The sequence below is a fragment of the Staurois parvus genome, unplaced genomic scaffold (assembly GCF_062004578.1).
Source record: "Staurois parvus isolate SC_StPar_1 unplaced genomic scaffold, SC_StPar_1.0 ptg001053l, whole genome shotgun sequence".
Classification (NCBI taxonomy): Eukaryota; Metazoa; Chordata; class Amphibia; order Anura; family Ranidae; genus Staurois; species Staurois parvus.
Window position 1 is genome coordinate 84733 of NW_028318849.1, and position 18927 is coordinate 103659.

The window sequence follows — 18927 nt, forward strand, 5'->3', positions numbered from 1 at the left end:
CTTCTATCTATTTATTATCACTTTATCTATCTATCTATCTATCTATCTATCTATCTATCTATCTATCTATCTATCTATCTGTCTGTCTATCTATCTGTCTGTCTGTCTGTTTGTCTGTCTGTCTGTCTACATTTGGCTGATATGAAGTGTTTCTGTTCTGTGTATGAAATATTGGCTGAAAAGTTTGTTCTGAGATTTGGCTGATCACACAATGAAATAAATCACTCAGTCCAGAAGTTCTGGAAATCTATCCCAGGCAACTTTCATAGAAGTGCTGCACATTAACTCTGGTTTGGACTGTTGGTCGTGTTTCAGCTTCACAACCCCTCACAGAAATCCATGAATCCTCTGCAGGGAGGACAGTCCATTCGGCACTCCAGGCTCGCACTGTACCTGAACATGGTGTTCAGACACTTCATAGAACAAATGATTAAATAACAGTTCATTAATCACTCCTTACAGCGCAGACCAACCTATGGACATCAGCAAAGACAACAAGGCTGCCCAAATAAAAATATGACCAAAAGCTGTGAAACAAATTGAATTAATTACTTTTGTCAGGAGATTAAAAAAAAGTCCTTTCCTTTTAAGACAGCGGAGGGTGGAAGTGTCCAAATTTAGCATTGATTTAGGACAGATCTGTACCTGGTCTGTGTATCTGGCATGAGGAATTCAATTCAGACCTGTAGAGTCATCATTTGGGGGGCTGTACATTCCTGAGACAGGCAAAAGAGGTCCTCATAAGGAAATTTGTCATTGACAGTTGCCTGCAGCTTGGGGAATGTGTCTAGATAAGGGTGCACACACCATCCCAGCTCAGGTCATTGTACAGGGGTATATATGAGAGAGGGCTAAGGAGGCAGAGGAAAGAGCAAGCACAACACCTAGAGACAGAGAGTACTGCCAGGAGTCCTAGGAGGGTACCAGAAGGAGAGAATAGACCTACAGAGGGACCTGCCAGGAGTCCTGGGAGGGTACCAGGAGGAGAGAATAGACTGACAGAAAGTACTGTAATAGAAGGACTGATATTGATACTAGTAGAGGTTACCAGGAGAAGAATAAAGACCAGTAGAGGGTACCAGGAGCAGTATAAAGACTAGTTAAGGTAATAAAGAGGAGTGTATAGACTGGTAGAAGGTACCAGGAGGTATATGAAGACTAGTAAAAGGTCCCAGGAGGAGTTTATTGACTAGTATAGAGAACCAGGACGAGTATATAGAGTAGAAGAAAGTATCAGGAGGACTATATAGACTAGTAGAGGGTATCAGGAAGAATATATAGACTAGTAGAGGGTATCAGGAAGAGTATAGACTAGTAGAGGTTATCAGAAGGAGCATAGATTAGTAGAGGGTATCAGGAAGAATATATAGACTAGTAGAGGGTATCAGGAGGAGTATAGATTAGTAGAGGGTATCTGGAAGAATATATAGACTAGCAGAGGGTATCAGGAGGAGTAGAGACTAGTAGAGGGTATCAGGAAGAATATATAGACTAGTAGAGAGTGTCTGGAAGAATATATAGACTAGCAGAGGGTATCAGGAGGAGTATAGACTAGTAGAGGGTATCAGGAAGAATATATAGACTAGTAGAGGGTATCAGGAGGAGTATAGACTAGTAGAGGGTATCAGGAGGAGTATAGATTAGTAGAGGGTATCAGGAGGAGTATAGACTAGTAGAGGGTATCAGGAGGAGTATACACTAGCAGAGGGTATCAGGAGGAGTATAGACTAGTAGAGGGTATCAGGAGGAGTATAGACTAGTAGAGGGTATCAGGAGGAGTTTACAGACTAACAGAAGATACCAGCAGGAGTATATAGACTAGTAAAGGGTATCAGGAGGAGTATAGACTAGTAGAGGGTATCAGGAGGAGTTTAAAGACTGGCAAAGGGTACCAGTGGCACTACATAGACTTGTAGAGAGTACCAGTAGACACAGAGAGTGCAGGGTACTAGGAAACCAGGGATAAAAGCCAGTGTAGACGTAGAGAGGGTCAGATCTCTCTACACACAGAGCCCAGCACATAAGACAGGACATTTGCTGTTGATACACATCAGTGCCTCTACCCCTCATCATCATCACCATGGAGTGGAAGGCTTACCTCCTCTGCAGCTCCCTACTTCTGGTCTATCTCCACCTGCAGTCCTCCACAGCACATCCCATCACTGAGGAGGACATGGACAGCGACCTGGACTCCTTCAAGGTGAGCCTTTTCCTCCTGATTCCTGATGTTGGGGCTCCTGTAAGCTACTTGTTAGCCCAGGATAGTGTAGCCTTCTCTATCTGTAGCTGCAGAAAAAGCAGAGAAGTGCGATTAAAGTGTCATTGTTTATTGGCTAACAGCCCGACGGAGAACATCTGAGGGCTCGGCTGCACCGGAGGGTTTTTAACTGCTTAGTAGCAGGTGGTTAACCCCCCCCCCCTGTTTAATTTACAAGACAAATAATTGTATTGCAGCGGATGTATCAGTCAACCAGGGTTAGCCCCACACCGGTTAGAAGAAACACATGGTTCGCTGAGCTCCCAGGCTGCGTTACATCAGATTAATACTCAAGCAGCAAGTTTATATCTCATCCAACTGCAGAACATTGTAGAGAATGCAAATGAGGGAGATGTCTAGGGGGGGTCACCCTGTGTTGCTAGAGGGTTCAAAGGATTATTGTGAATAGAAGATAATTGACTTTACGGTGAAAAATCTGCCATTTCTGCCATGGTCGTAACTCTCAGCCTCGCTCATTGAGGTGAAACTTATTAGAAAAAAAAATACTTTTGTATTTAGTTAAAGGAATTTTTTTTGGGGGGTGGGGGGGTTGTATTTAGGCTAGGTTAGATAATTTCATGTAGTGTTTGTTTTATTTGTGGCTTTTTGTGCCCCCCCTAGATTTTGCTAGCCCCTTTGACTCCAATTCATTTCAACAAAATATCAAAATTTTGCTGAGATCCCCCAATTTTGCCAAGGCTTCAGGGAATTAATAATTTCAGTTAAATCCAGCCTTACTCCTGTGTTGCAAATATAGTGGCATGCTGGAAATTGTAGTGATACAACAAGTGGAGGTGTGATTGGAGGCCTCATTTTGGATCTGCTCTGTGCTAAAATTTGGAAAATTTGGAACCTTTAAGGGCACTTTTACACTTCCATGGTGTAACAAGTATGTTAATGTTATATGCGTTGTGGTGTTATTCATTTTGAATGCCGCCCCAATGCACACTTGTGTTGCAACACATGGCAACCCACAGCAGTTCATAGCAGTGCGTCGTGTTACAAAATTTGGCAAAATGTCCTTAAGCAAAATCTGTTTGAATACACTTATCTGGCTAACCTAACCCAGGGAGCAGGGGCGGACTGACAACTCATGGGGCCCCCGGGCAATAGGGGATCATGGGGCCCCTGTGTCTTTGCCCAAACTCAAAAAAGCCTATGAAAAAGGTACCAAGGGCATCTCATGGGGCCCCCTACTGACCCCAGGCCCTCAATAGGGGATCATGGGGCCCCTGTGTCCTTGCCCAAACTCTACAAAGCCTATGAAAAAGGTACCAGGGGCATCTCATGGGGCCCCCTACTGACTCCGGGCCCTCGGGCAGTGCCCGAGTTTCCAAATGGTCAGTCTGCCCCTGCCAGGGAGGGAAATGATTAACTTTGAAAACTTCTTCTGTTATTTGCTTTGCTCTGTTATGCTTGAACAGAGCTGTAAAGATTCCACTATGTATGTTCACATTTTGTTTTTCATCACATGGGAACTGTAGACAAAACACATGGTTGGGTGCATGCAAAATGTCTAGAGTTGTAGATAGACTCCTAAAATAAGTAAGGCATGACGGATTTTTCCTTTAAATTTTACATGTCAATGTTCAACGAAAAAACTTCCAGGGATAGTGTTGTTGGAGCAGCTTCTATCAGAGCCTTCTCACACAGGTGACAGACAAAAAGTAGTTGGGTCATACTTTGGCAGGGCAGAAGTTACAGCTAACCCTTTGCTCTGTCTGTCCTGTACCCAGACCATACTGGTTGGGTGCATGCAAAATGTCTAGAGTTGTAGATAGACCAGGGGCGGACTGACCATTTGGAGACTCGGGCAGTGCCCGAGGGCCCGGGGTCAGTAGGGGGCCCCATGAGATGCCCCTGGTACCTTTTTCATAGGCTTTTTTGAGTTTGGGCAAGGACACAGGGGCCCCATGATCCCCTATTGCCCTGGGGCCCCATGAGTTGTCAGTCTGCCCCTGAGATAGACTCCTAAAATTAGTAAGGCATGACAGATTTTTTCTTGAAATTTTACTTGTCAATGTTCAACAAAAAACTTCCAGGTATACAGTGTTGTTGGAGCAGCTTCTATCAGAGCCTTCTCACACAGGTGACAGACAAAAAGCAGATGGGTCATACTTTGGCAGGGCAGAAGTTACAGCTAACCCTTTGCTCTGTTTTGTCCTGTACCCAGATTATACTGGGAAGACTGGAGGAGAAGCTGGAGAGATTAGAGGGAAGTCCTGAATCTATGGAAGAACACGTACAGAGACCGAACGATGGCGGAGCCCCCCTGCAAGAGACTGAAGTCACCAACCGCAACGCATTCCCCCTCAGCAACACAATCCTCAAAGGGTTACCGTTAGTACGCAATAAGAAAATGACGAGGGGCTCCAACTGCTTTGGGAGGCGGATTGACAGAATCGACTCTGTGAGCGGGATGGGCTGCAATGGTAAGACAGTGGGATGGATTCTGTATGAGGGGGTTATATGGGGCCCACATTTACTCACCAATTCCCTCAGCCTGAACACCTCTAATTGACCCCTAAAGAGGACCCTGTACCTCAGCCAAGCTCCTTACCCTAACTTCTAACTAAATCCAAATCTAAATCCAGCTCTTTACCATGAATCTAACCCCAAATCGTAAACCAGAAACCTAAATTCAGCTTCTCACTGATAATCCAACCTTTACATTTATCATTATTATTATTCAGGATTTGTATATTATTATTATACAGGATTTATATATTATTATTATTATTATTATTATTCAGGATTTGTATATTATTATTATACAGGATTTATATATTATTATTATTATTATACAGGATTTATATATTATTATTATACAGGATTTATATATTATTATTATTATTATACAGGATTTATATATTATTATTATTATTATTCAGGATTTGTATATTATTATTATACAGGATTTATATATTATTATTATTATTATACAGGATTTATATATTATTATTATACAGGATTTATATATTATTATTATTTAGGATTTATATATTATTATTATACAGGATTTATATAGGGCCAACAGTTTGCTCAGCGCTTTACAATATAACGGGAGACAATACAGCAACAATACAGTTCAATACAAGAGGGTTAGGAGGGCCTGATCCTTGGAGCTTACAATCTAAGAGATATAACCCAAACTTTCAGGCAACTTCTTAACTGCAACTGAACCCCTAAATTTAACCCATAATGTCAGCTCAGCTCCTTAACATTCCCCAAACCCCTACATTTAAAGCCCCTTTCACATTGCTGTGCTGAGGGTAGGCCGCTGTGCAGGTGTACCCGCAGTTTCCCATAGACTTTATATTATGTCCCACATTTTTGGCACATTTTCTGGAAGCACAATATAGATGCAGTATGCAGGGCTTTTGATGCGCTTTTGATTCAGAAAACACACCAAAAACCTGAAAGTCCATAGGACCAGTGCAGCTAGAGCCCAGGGTGAACATAAACTGCACCCCACCCCCTAAGATGTATGAGCATTGAGTATCATCACAAATCTCCCCCCCCAAAAAAGACTAATTGAACACTAATGTGCATGCAAACCCCCTAAGCATAAATTCCTCCTTCTCCCTGGACAAATTGCCCCCCTCCCCGGCTGAAATCCCCCCACCACAAATCTTTGCCCCCTATCCTCCCTCCCAGCTCAAACCTCTCTCTCTGCAAATTCCCCAAGCACATATCGACCCCCCCAAAAAAAATCACTTCTGGTATAAATACCCTCAAATTTCCATTCACAGTACACATCCCCTCTCCTAGCACAAATCCCCCCATCCCCCCTCCTAGCACAAATCCCCCCCAAATTTAACTTCTTAGGATAAATGCTCCCCAATCATCCCTACAAGTACAATTCCCCCCCCCAAACAAAATTCCCCTCTTAGCACATATCCTTTCCCCCCCTCAACCGTATTACCTCTTCTAGCACAAAACTCCCAAATCCCAGCTCCTAGCAAAAATCCTCTTTCCCAATCCTCCCTCTCAACACAAATCCCCCCAAAGCACAACTCCAAGCACCCCCCTGCCCCCCAATTTCCACTCCTAGAATAATTGATACCCCCTGCCGTCCCCCAAATTCTCCCTCCCAACACAAATCCCCTCCCAACTCCTTGAGGTGCCCCCCCACCTCATGTACCACAGTGCCCAGGTTAGCCGCCCCTGCTGCCCACCCTTTGTCCCAGCTCTGAATGTCCCACCTTGGGTGACCCGCACAAAAACAGTGGCTAAACCCATGCTGTGGATTGGCCATGTGAATGGTGATTTGGCAATGTGTGAAAGTGGCCTAACCCATATTTTTAGCTCAGCTCCCTAATATTAACCTAACCCCTAAATGGAACCTATAGCCTCAGCTCAGTTCTTTAAAATGAACCTATCCCCTAAATTTAACCCACAATTCCAACTTGGCATTGGCTTCTAATGTCAGCTCAGCTCCTCAACACGAACCTTTAAGTTAACCCTAAACCTAAGATCCTGAAAGCAGAATTAAAACCAAAAATGTAATATATTGCAGCTTACCAGTCATTAGATATGGTGGCTGCATTAGTTTTCTTTCCCCCCCCTTCTGTTTTCACCTGGTGATTTGGCCAGTCACACACCTCCTGTATTAGAGTGTCCCCCACTCTGGATGAAGGAGCAACAGAAACTCCTTTGGACAACAGCATTGCCTCTCGAGGGATCAGGAAGGAATTTTTTTCCCTGCAGGACCAAATTGGATCATGCTTTGCTGGGTTTTTTGCCTTCCTCTGGATCCACTGTGGGTGTAGGATTATAACTTTTTTTTTTTTAATGGTTGAACTGGATGGACTTTTGTCTTTTTTCAGCCAGACTAACTATGTAACTATGTCAGTCTAAGGGAAGGGATGTGTTAAATGTACTAGCAGATTTAGATATACTAACAAATTAAAACCAAACTTCAACTAATACTTTCTAAGCAGTTACAGCGTTTTTTTTTCCTTTTGGGTTAAAGGTTTTATAGAAATAAATGACAGCTGGTCAATGTAAGCACCCCTGTCAGTGTTAAACAGTTTGTCTCAACCCTCTGCAGGACAGCTTGCGCTGTTGAAAAATAACAGACTTACTGGCAGGATCACCAGGTGAAAAGAAAAAAGAAAACTAAAGCAGCCATCACGTCTAAGAATTTATAAACTGCAATACAATAAATGTTTGTTTTTGAATTTCATACCGCCTTAATCTGAATCTAACCCCCGGTTTTAACTGCTAAAGGAAACCTAATCTCTACATTTAGAGGTTACCCTAATCTTCCTAAAGTTAACTCCTGACCTCAGCCCAGATCCTAAACATTCACCCAACCTAAGATTAACTATAAAAATCACCATAATCCCTAAAAGTAACCCTAAACAAAATTCTGCCCCAAAATGTTAGCACGCATGAACAGGGGCGTCCCTAGGCAGGTGCAGGGGGTGCACACCGCACCGGGTGACACCTACCGCATGTGGTGACACTGGACTTGCTCCAAGAAAAGGTAAGTCCCCGGGGATCATCGGCTTGCTTTACAATTTACCTTTTCGTGGAGCGGGTCCGGTGTCACCTCGTATAGGTTGCATGCCAACCTATGGATTTGTGGATTGGGGAGAATAATGGATCGGACTCCGATCCATTATGCTCAATCCACAGATCTGAGCCATCCTGCGGGGATCGTCGGAGGGGGTGTCACCAAGTGTTACCGCACCGGGTGACACCAACCCTAGGGACGCCCCTGCTCTTGAATATTAATCTGCACATTTTAGCTGAAAGATTACGCTTATTTTGCGCACAGTCATAGGCAGCTGCCGATGGATACTAGCGATCGGGAGCTTTTCGATCATGTGACCACTGTGCCAGCCAATCACAGCGTTCACATGACCTAAGTGCCCGCCTCCACCTTCCAGCATTTCAAAGCTCTTAGGGCCAGTTCACACTACATGCATTTCAGTTGCTTCTTTTCTGCATCCAAAATACACAGAAAATAGGTTATATTGCTGTCAATGTTATAGTTCACATTAGTGCTTGCAGTTCCAGTGCATTCCGGTTACAGAAAAAAAAGTAGAACAGGCTGCATTTTTTCTGCACAGAACTGAACTAGAACATATTAAAACGCACCAAAAACACACCAGAATGCACATGTCTCTATATAAATTGAAGAAAAACAGAGGAAAAAAATTAACAAAAACGCATCAAAAATGCACCGGAATGCACCACAAACGCATGCAGAAACGCATCTGGACTGCATTTCTATAGTGTGAACCGGCCCTTAAAGGGCCAGGAGTCGGCGGCATGAAGGTGATAAAGTAGGTAAAAATGCTGAGTGAATATCTAGTTTGGTAAAGCACCCTGCTTTATAAACATTTGTTATGTTGGGCTTTTTGTTTTTTGTACTTTTTCCATCCTTTCTTGCATCTCGGTGCTGCTGATCTCTTTGCAGCCACTTGATGACTACACACACTTCAGCAATGGCTGCAGGGCATTTCTCAGGCTGGGGTTCCTGATGGAGACAACAGTATGCTGTCAATCATATATGTTGAAACGGTCACCTTGAGAAGTCCATGTGGCAGGGTGACAACACAGGAGCACAGCAGGAAGACAGGGACAGCAGGTTTTCACCCTAAAATAGGAAGAGCCTGAAACAGGATCTTCATGGAAGATTCATCAGCAATCATACGCTGATACACAAAGGGGTCTAGCTACAAAAAAAATAACTTCAAGCATTTACACAGTCATCATGAATAATCAGTCATCTCCATCTAGTTGCCATGCTGGTAGGTGAATTGGCTCCTGTCTAAATTGGCCCTAGTATGTGTATGTATGAATGTGAGTTAGGGATCTTAGATTGTACGCCCCTTGAGGGTTAGGGACTGATGTGAATGTACAATATATATGTAAAGCGCTGCGCAAATTGACGGCACTATATAAGTACCTGAAATAAATAAATAATGCAGTATTTTCCTGCTTGAAGTATTTCTGGAAAATACCACATTATGGCCAGTAGATGGAGCTGGCAATCAGTAATTATTGATATTAGACACAACAGGACAATTATTTGTGATGGCTGTGTGAATCATTCAAACATGGAATTTTTTATAAGTAGCCCCTTAAGTGTGACCAGGACAGGAAATTATCCCAGCAATAGAAACCTGACAGATGTTTAAAAATCTCAGCTACTTACAAACCTAACAAAAAACATTCTGGTCGGAGTTCTGTTTTATCACAATGTTTGCTTTTAAAATTCTGCAGCCCAGACTCTGACCCTCTAAACATTTCCTCCTTTCTCTGCGCAGGATCCCGAAGGAAGGATCAATGACCCCTCTCCAGGAGGACTCGGCCAAGCATTTCTTTGTACTATTTATGACAAACCAGATCATATTTATTTATTTATTTATACATATTTATTTAATGTTTTATAAATGCATTTGTAAATCCTGACACTTCATAGTTCATATTAAAAATATATTGTACACTTTCAAAAGGCGCTGTGTGATCTTTGCAGATGTGACATGGTCAGCTCTGGGTTTGGCCTTGGCGGGTGGGTGCAGGCCGCTGTTCCGTGATATCGACCATTTAAGGCTGGAGAAGGCTCAGCAGACATCCGTCCTGATTAGGAATTAGGAGCCCAATGAAAATCAACTGTTCAAAGTGAAGACACTGGTTCCAATGTTACATGAAACCATTCTTACTCTTATCGATATCCTGGGTAAAAGAAAAAGGAATACATCTGAAAGACTTCACAAATGAGCAAAATGTGTCTATAAAATAGATTTCAGCAGGTTTACAGATAAGTAAAGATGCCAGAAAAACGTTTGACCTCCTCCTGCCCAATCCCAGCATCACTTTAATGCAGTATTAAACCCAAAACCAAAAATATTATATTCCAGCTTACCAATCATTGGTGGCCGCATTTGTTTTTTTTAGGCTCCCCCTCTATTTTCACCTGATAATCTGCCTAGTAGCACACCTCCTGTATTAGAGTGCCCCCACTCTAGATGAAGGAGCACAGGGGGCACTTTTGGACAGCAGAGTTGTCAGTCTGGGGGGATGGGAGTGTTAGATGCACTTGCAGATTTAGATACACCAACAAAATGAAGCCAAACTCACACTGCAGTTAGAGCAAACAGTTTTATTTTCTCTAGGAAGGAAGGAAGGAAGGAAGGAAGGAAGGAAGGAAGGAGGGAGGGAGGGAGGGAGGGAGGGAAGGAAGGAAGGAAGGAAGGAAGGGAGGGAAGGAATGAATGGAAGAGGGAAGGAAGGAATGGATGGAGGAAGGGAGGAATAAAGGAAGGAAGGGAGGGAAGGAATGGGTGAAGGATGGAGAGAAGGGAGGAAGAAAGGAAGGAAAGGATGAAGGAAGAGAAGGAGGGAATGGATGGAGGAAGGAAGGAAGGAAGGAAGGAAGGAAGGAAGGGAGGAAGGGAGGGAGGAAGGGAGGGAGGGAGGGAGGAAGGGAGGGAGGGAGGGAGGGAGGGAGGGAGGAAGGGAGGGAGGGAGGGAGGGAGGGAAGGAATGGATGGAGGATGGAAGAAAGAAAGGAAGGAAGGGAGGGAAGAAGGGAATGGATGGAGGATGGAAGAAAGAAAGGAAGGAAGGAAGGGAGGGAGGAAGGGAATGGATGGAGGAAAAGAAGGAAGGAAGAAGGGAAGAAAGAAAGGGAGGGAATGGATAGAGGATGGAGGGAAGGGAGGAAGGAAGGAAGGGAAGGAGGGAGGGAGGGAATGGATGAAGGATGGAGGGAAGGGAGGAAGGAAGGGAAGGAGGGAGAGAGGGAATGGATAGAGGATGGAGAGAAGGGAGGAAGAAAGAAAGGAAGGAATGGAAGAAAGACTCTCATTGATGGTCCCCAGATCATTGGCTCAGTCAGAAGCATCACAGTTGCTGGCTGCTCTGTATACAATTCCCCACCCACACATCCCCTTCACAGAAGCTGCACGGACTGGAGTGTATGCGCAGGGGGAGGCAAAGCAGATCCGGGCTTTCTCCTCTCCCATTGGCGGGGAGGATGGGGGGAGGGGCTGGGCTGCTGCGCTTTGAGCACTGTGTGTGTGGGGGGGTGCAGCTAAAATCTGGAGGGGCTTAGCTCACCTCAACACCCCCCCTAAATCCGGTCCTGAGGAAACACAATTGCGGATGATCGGTGTGGCTGGTTCATGGAAAGCTAAACAGGGAGATCGGTGCTTGTAACTGCCTCCACCTCTGCATCGATCACCCCCAACTGTCAATTTAACCTGCTGCAGGAGCTACAAACCAGGGACCACCCCACCACTGGCCTCTAGCACATGGGCGGCCCCAGGTGAAGAGGTCTGAAAAAAAAACCTCCTACAGAAGGGTTGCCCCATTAAGCAGGGCTCCTGTAGGCACATGGCAAATCTGACCCTACCTATATAATAAAGGTACACATGAGTAGCTGTAGACCTGGCAAAGATCTCATCACCAGAGACCCTGAAAGATACTGTATATGATAAGGTGGTTTAACTGTTAAGCATCTACCAAAAAAAGGAATATGTTTTGGGTTGAACAATCTTTTAAAGAAAACTATCATTCATATTCAGCTTTAGTGAAGACTGAAACATGGTACCCCTTCCGTGTTTAAGGCCATGAAAAAAGCTGATACACTAAACTATATTCACACTCATCAGAAGTCTATTCCAACTAATCTTTTGGTAGAATAAAATGTTTAAGATTAGTTTTGAACTTTCCTCCTGCTAGTCTGAGGTCATGTCCACATGTTCTTGATATTAGCTTCATAATGAAAATACTGCCCTCCTGACCCTAGTCACCCCCTTGATGTACTTTATATGTACAGCCTGGAGGAAATAAGGACAAGGGGGACATGAGTGAAACCTTTAAGTTCCTTCATTCTCTCATGACATGTTTTATTCCTTAGACCTTTCACCATTTTTGCTGCCCACCTCTGGACTCATTCTATCTTATGTCTTTTTTTAAGTGAGGTCTCCAGAACTGTGCATAGTCCAAGCTAAATGAGGTCTGACTAAAGATTTATATAGAGCAGTGCTTTCAACCTTTTTTCAGTCAAGGCACCCTTTAAAATGAAGCACGATCTGGAGGCACCCCATTCTAACATGCAAAAGACGAAACTAATAGTTTTACATAACATAATAACATCCACACATGTAGGACGCCTAACGTAATTCATTCTTCCAAAGCAAACACATATTTGCACACTGGTACTGACTAGTATTCCAATGTTTCTCTCCCTCACTCACTAATGTGACCCCAGTGCTGACAGAGAGGGGCAAACAAGGATGCTGTGCAGGAACCCGATGTCCTCCTTATCAACCGATGACGTCATTGGTTGTTAGGATGCCGACGGCTGGACAGTTGTAATGGTGCACAATGAAAACCTATGACTTTGTGTAACTAAAAGGCAGGCTTGATCCAATTTTTGGGCAATTTTTAAACATTTTGCTGAGGCACCCCTGAAGAAACCTGAAGGCACCCAGGTTGAAAAAGACTGATATAGTGGAATCAGGATCTCCTTCCTCCTGTTGGTGATCCCTCTAGTGTTAACTAAAGATCTATATGGTGGAATCCGGACCTCCTTCCTCCTGTTGGTGATCCCTCTAGTGTTAACTAAAGATCTGTTTAGATGAGTCAGATCTCCTTCCTCTTGCTGGTGATCCCTCTAGTGATAACTAAAGATCTATATGGTGGAATCCGGACCTCCTTCCCCCTGCTGATGAACACTTTAGTGATAACTAGAGATATATTTATATGGAAATCAGGACTAGGGATGAGCCAAAGATACCAGGATTCGGTTCAAAGTGGGTTCAGCAAACACTACTGAAGTTTGGGTAACTAATCTAAACCCAACTGAAGTCAATGGGAGCCAAATGTTTAAAAATAGTAATGGACATTTTTCTAGAATAATAGGGAAGGGATTGTCGAACAAAAGGCATCGCAGGAACAGGGGGGAGGGTACTGGGCACTGCCCTGGGGAACATACCAAAGTAAAGGAAAATTAGGTTTGCCAAGAGCAGTTTTTAATACAAATTTGAGGGCAACATTAGGAATTCGAACTTTCTGTAAATAACATGCCTAGGGGATATCCCTTGATCTGCCTGTGAAGTGATGAATCTGTATGATGTATACAATCTACTACAGCAACACTGACATTTACAAAAAAAAAAAAGTGTTGGTAAAATTGATGTGAAATGGCAGCTTCGGCCACTTCTGTTTGCAAACAAGCCAGCCAGGGATTCCTTTCACCCATGCCAGAACCTTATCCTTGATGAAGGTCTAATATGGATGTTAATGGCGACCTTCACACACAAAAAAAGCATGGGGGCACCTCTAAAATATATACCAGACCCTTATCCTGGATGAGGGTCTGGTATAGATGTCAATGGGGAACCTCAATTGAAAAAAAAAAAAAAGCATTGGCCCCCTCTTCAATGCCACTTATTAATTTTATGGGGGAAACTCATGCAAAAAAAAGCCTGTGGTCCCCCTTCAAAAATCCACACCAGACCCTTATCTGAGCATGTAGCCTGGGAGGAAAGTAAAGGGAGGGGGTACAAGCGTACCAAGTCCCATGCTCCCAACATGATGGGGGGTACTTTGCCAGGAGGAATCCTTCCTAGCAAAGCACCTTTTTCCCATGTGGGTGAGGTCAAGGGCCTCTTCGCAACAACCCTGGCTCAATGGTTGTTGGGGTCTGCATGCAAAGGACTTATAAGATGGAAGCTCTTTTTACAAAAAAGGGGTACCCAGAAACTGGCCCCATGTGAAAGGGGAAAGGGGGAAGGGGTACACATAACCCCTACTCATTCATACCAAAAAAGCAAACAATAAATAGACACACAATTTTTGACAAGTCCTCTATTTAAAAAACAAATAAGAAATAAAAAATGTCCCACTATGTACATCCACCATCAATTACATCACCCAGCGATGCATATTCATATCAATCACGATGAACAGTGTCCATCCATTAAAATAAAAAAAAATCCTGCTGACCAACAGACAGGAAGGGGTCTCCCAAGTGTAAATTGTCCAAATATAGCCATGTGGTCAAATATATAAACACGGTCATTGTGTCACAAAAGCGCTCTCATGATGGTGCCACCATACAAGCCAGTTAGTAGCTCCTAGGATATCTACAATGGATGACACCTGCAAGTTCCATTGTTTATTTTCCCTCTGTTCCCCATCAAATCCTAACATCTACCATCCTCACTGCAACCTAATATCTACCATTTTCTAATTTCCAACTAAGCCTTTCATCACTGTTGGTATCACCTTCTGTGAAGCTACCAGCAGATAGGGACCAAAGTCCATGCCAACAGACTGAAACAGTTAAGTCTCCTAGTTAGGTTCTGTCCCTCTACAGAAGATCTCAGATGAAGAGCTGAACAAATGAGGCCACTTCTCCATCCTGACCACCTGCCCCCTCATGTGGCTCCCACTAACCACCTGGTGGGCAGAACACCACTGTCTTAAATGACCAGCCAAAGTATATGTAGCACTACCACCTTAGGATTAGTGAGAAGATTTGGGTCCCTCTATAGTCCTGCACAGTCAGGCAACACGCATCTTCACACAGGCTTGCATCCAGAGTCAGAAATCAGTCCTTGAGCTTTGGAACTCTCCTCCAACTGAGCAGGCTCCAACAGCTCCTGCAGGTCCCTCAAGAGTGCAGCCAGACGCTCCTCAGATCCACCCACTGCCTCTAGAGCCTTCTTCCAAAGCACTAGAGCAGGGAGAAATTCCAGAGGGGCTGGCCTGCAGAGCCTCTCAGCTCCTGACCAAGATTTGACCTTCTGGCTATTACACCCAGGCCACTACTCAGTCCTCCTTACTGACAATTTAACACCAGCTCCCCCTAGCTCAACTGTTTGTTGAAGGTACAGGGAGAACAAATGCATACAAAAATATATTTTTTTATTCTTGCCTTACCATATTGCTACACTTTCTTTTTTTATGGCATTATGGGGAATATACACTCTATTGCCAAAAGTATTGGGATGCCTGCCTTTACACGCACATGTAGTTTAATGGAATCCCAGTCATCTAAGGATCCAAGTGATTCCCACAGAAAGAGCAAAAGTGTTCAAAATCCAAAAAATAAGCCTTTATTTTGTCAACAAATTGTTACTAGAAACTTTTTAATCAAATACGTGGGCTGCTCCACTCATTCCCAAAATGCATTGGCTAACATTAAACATTTTAAGTTAAATCTAAAAGTCTGTTAAAATTAACAGATTATTATGTGTGTAAGCGGGCTGCAATTGAGATAGTTACATGGTACCCCAGACAGGAGGGTGAGGGTTTTTCTTGGGTCTTTTGCTTGTTGGGTTTCTTTGGGTCTGACCCAGTGGTCCTGTGATATAAAAGAGGGACATTGGTCTGGAGCAGAGAGCCCAGAGCCCTGAAGGCATGGAGCCTGAAGCTAACTTCTGTGAGCCTGTCGTGATGTAGGAGGTCAGCGAGGCCTGGGGTTCTTCCTGGAGACACTAGCCACTAGGAAATGCCACTGATGGACCTTTTTGCATGGATTCTACCTTTGCAGGCATGCCAGGGCAGCACATAGCCTGCGTTAAGGTTAGGGATTAGGGACATAGGAAAAGGACTGTTTTTGGCACTTTTAATAAAAGTTAAACATTGAAACTTTGCCTTCTGCCTGGTCTGAAGTCCTTTAAAGGAGTGCAATGCAGGTAACCAACACAGTTCTACAACTGTTGGGTCACTAACAATATTGAGGTATGAAGAGACAGCACACAGGAGTCATCCTGGTGCAGTATATCAAGTGGTTGCCATGGATAATTGAAGTCTATGGTCAGTAAATGCAGCCTGTTGGTAACGAGTACCTATTATATGTGGATCAGCCTCTAGCAGCAAGAGAGATGGTTTCGTGCCTCCCATAGCAATGGAAACAAACTCACACCACAGAGGTCCTCATCCTGTACAGCAGTACAGAAGCTCAAGAGTCAAGTCAAGTGCACGTGTGGAGGTGGTCCACTCTGCTACTGTGAACGGTAGTAGAAAACATTGGACAGGTGGTTGTGGACAAGGCTCAGTGTCCCTCCTAATTACAAATCAGTGGACGGATGTACATTTACACGGGAACCCAAGAGTTAACTGGAGAACAGTTGTGGTGCAAGTGTACATGGTGTACATTCATCTGTAAGATTAGAGGCCCAAATTAGAGTTGAGTATTCCACCACAGCAGCCTCAGTCTTATCCCAGGGCACTGGTGAAAACAGCACAACAGTAAAGGTACCCCATATGTGTAATACAGTGATCCTGTTACAGGTGCCTAGCGTAGCCCAGAAGAACCCACACACTGGGGCAGCCCTCTTATGTTACCCAACTTGGCACCCAATGAGTTAATTGGGTAAACATGCAGGGGAGCAACCCTGCCCTGCACATCACACCTTTCCCCACTACATGTGTAACAATGTAAAAAAGAAGTAGAAAGAGAATGGAAGGTAGGGGTAGGGAAGGGAGAGACAAGGGTTCAGGGTTCATCCAGAGGAACCCAAAAGGGAGAAGTGAGCGCAAAACAGGGTTTACAGTTGAAGTAATCAACATAACATTTACGAAGAGCATGTCCATAGCATTCTGTTTTTCTAGCTACACTAGCATGATTAGCATGAAAAAGATCAAGCCCATCATAAAAAAGTGTTCCTAGAGTAGGCACTATGCACAGAAGAATAAAGCGGGGAAGAAAGAACAGGTAAGAAAGGACAAAGAAAATGAGAGAACCCCGGGAAAGAAGGGAGTTTGACAGGAATCAATACAATTACCAAAATTATATATGCCATTCTGGTACGATATTTATTAAGACTGGGAGAATAGTGTTAGGATGTTAAGAGGTTTTGAAAAAACTAAAGAGGACCCAGCACGTCCATGTACAGAGGAAAAAGTCTCTTCCATCTAAGTCCCCATTACAGACTTCAGATCGTTCATACTAAAAGCCCAAACAGCCAGCAGTGTTGGGCTGAAACATTTCCAGTGTCTAGATAAGGAGGTACGTGCTGCCACATGGCAGGGTCTCAAAACATCTCTCTTGATGAGCCACAGGGAGCATTAAATGCAGTGCCAACTCCAAGGAGCCTACCAAGCCCTGCTGACTGCATGTTATTATATATAGAGATGAGCGAAGTATTCAAAAATTCGATTCGGCTGATTCGGCGAATTCGAGGAATAAATTCGATACGAGGCGAATATATTCGCTGCGAATTTAACTTATAAAAAGGGTGTTTCTAGGCTTCAGAGAGCCTTTATATTAGTGCAGAACACTGTACCTTTAATTTAAACGGCCTTGGAGTCTGCTGGGGAAGAGAAATAATACTGTCAGTCAGTATGACATGCAGATGAGTGCCGTCGATCTTAGAATCACTGCACACTTCACTCATTTGGGCAGTCACGGGGCCAAAACCAGAGTGTGGAGCCACAGTGTGGCGGTGGAGGCAGCAGCAATGGGAGGCCATACAGCACCCTATGACAAAATGGAACCCACCAGCAGTGTGAGGAGACCTGAAAGTGGCACATGGCAGAGTGTGGCGATGGAGACAGCAGCAATGGGAGGCCATACAGGGACCCATGAGACACTCTGGACCTGGCAGCAGCATGAGGAGGCGGTACGGGGGCCCATGGCAGATTACGGGCCTGGCAGCAGCAATGGGAGGCCCGTAATCTGCCAGCACCCTATGACAAAATGGAACCCACCAGCAGTGTGAGGAGACCTGAAAGTGGCACATGGCAGAGTGTGGCGATGGAGACAGCAGCAATGGGAGGCCGTACAGGGACCCATGAGACACTCTGGACCTGGCAGCAGCATGAGGAGGCGGTACAGGGGCCCATGACAGATTACGGGCCTGGCAGCAGCATGAGGAGTCGGTACGGGGGCCCATGGCAGATTACGGGCCTGGCAGCAGCAATGGGAGGCCCGTAATCTGCCAGCACCCTATGACAAAATGGAACCCACCAGCAGTGTGAGGAGACCTGAAAGTGGCACATGGCAGAGTGTGGCGATGGAGACAGCAGCAATGGGAGGCCGTACAGGGACCCATGAGACACTCTGGACCTGGCAGCAGCATGAGGAGGCGGTACGGGGGCCCATGGCAGATTACGGGCCTGGCAGCAGCAATGGGAGGCCCGTAATCTGCCAGCACCCTATGACAAAATGGAACCCACCAGCAGTGTGAGGAGACCTGAAAGTGGCACATGGCAGAGTGTGGCGATGGAGACAGCAGCAATGGGAGGCCGTACAGGGACCCATGAGACACTCTGGACCTGGCAGCAGCATGAGGAGTCGGTACGGGGGCCCATGGCAGATTACGGGCCTGGCAGCAGCAATGGGAGGCCCGTAATCTGCCAGCACCCTATGACAAAATGGAACCCACCAGCAGTGTGAGGAGACCTGAAAGTGGCACATGGCAGAGTGTGGCGATGGAGACAGCAGCAATGGGAGGCTGTACAGGGACCCATGAGACACTCTGGACCTGGCAGCAGCATGAGGAGGCGGTACAGGGGCCCATGACAGATTACGGGCCTGGCAGCAGCATGAGGAGTCGGTACGGGGGCCCATGGCAGATTACGGGCCTGGCAGCAGCAATGGGAGGCCCGTAATCTGCCAGCACCCTATGACAAAATGGAACCCACCAGCAGTGTGAGGAGACCTGAAAGTGGCACATGGCAGAGTGTGGCGA

General features: G+C 44.9%; 2 protein-coding genes across 2 annotated transcripts in view; one reads left to right on the forward strand and one right to left on the reverse strand.

Moving 5' to 3' along the window:
- The first annotated feature begins 794 nt into the window (after positions 1–794).
- Positions 795–9728, forward strand: NPPB (natriuretic peptide B). Its single transcript, XM_089658145.1, has 3 exons — positions 795–2200; positions 4431–4689; positions 9541–9728. Exons 1-3 carry the CDS (start codon positions 2081–2083, stop codon positions 9561–9563), a joined length of 402 nt encoding a protein of 133 aa, XP_089514271.1. The 5' UTR covers positions 795–2080; the 3' UTR covers positions 9564–9728.
- CLCN6 (Cl-/H+ antiporter 6) overlaps positions 9651–18927 on the reverse strand; it is a 105059-nt gene continuing 95782 nt past the window's right edge. Inside the window, exon 24 of the mRNA XM_089658143.1 lies at positions 9651–9949. The gene's annotated coding sequence lies outside the window, so the exon portion shown is untranslated. The remainder of the gene's footprint in view (positions 9950–18927) is intronic.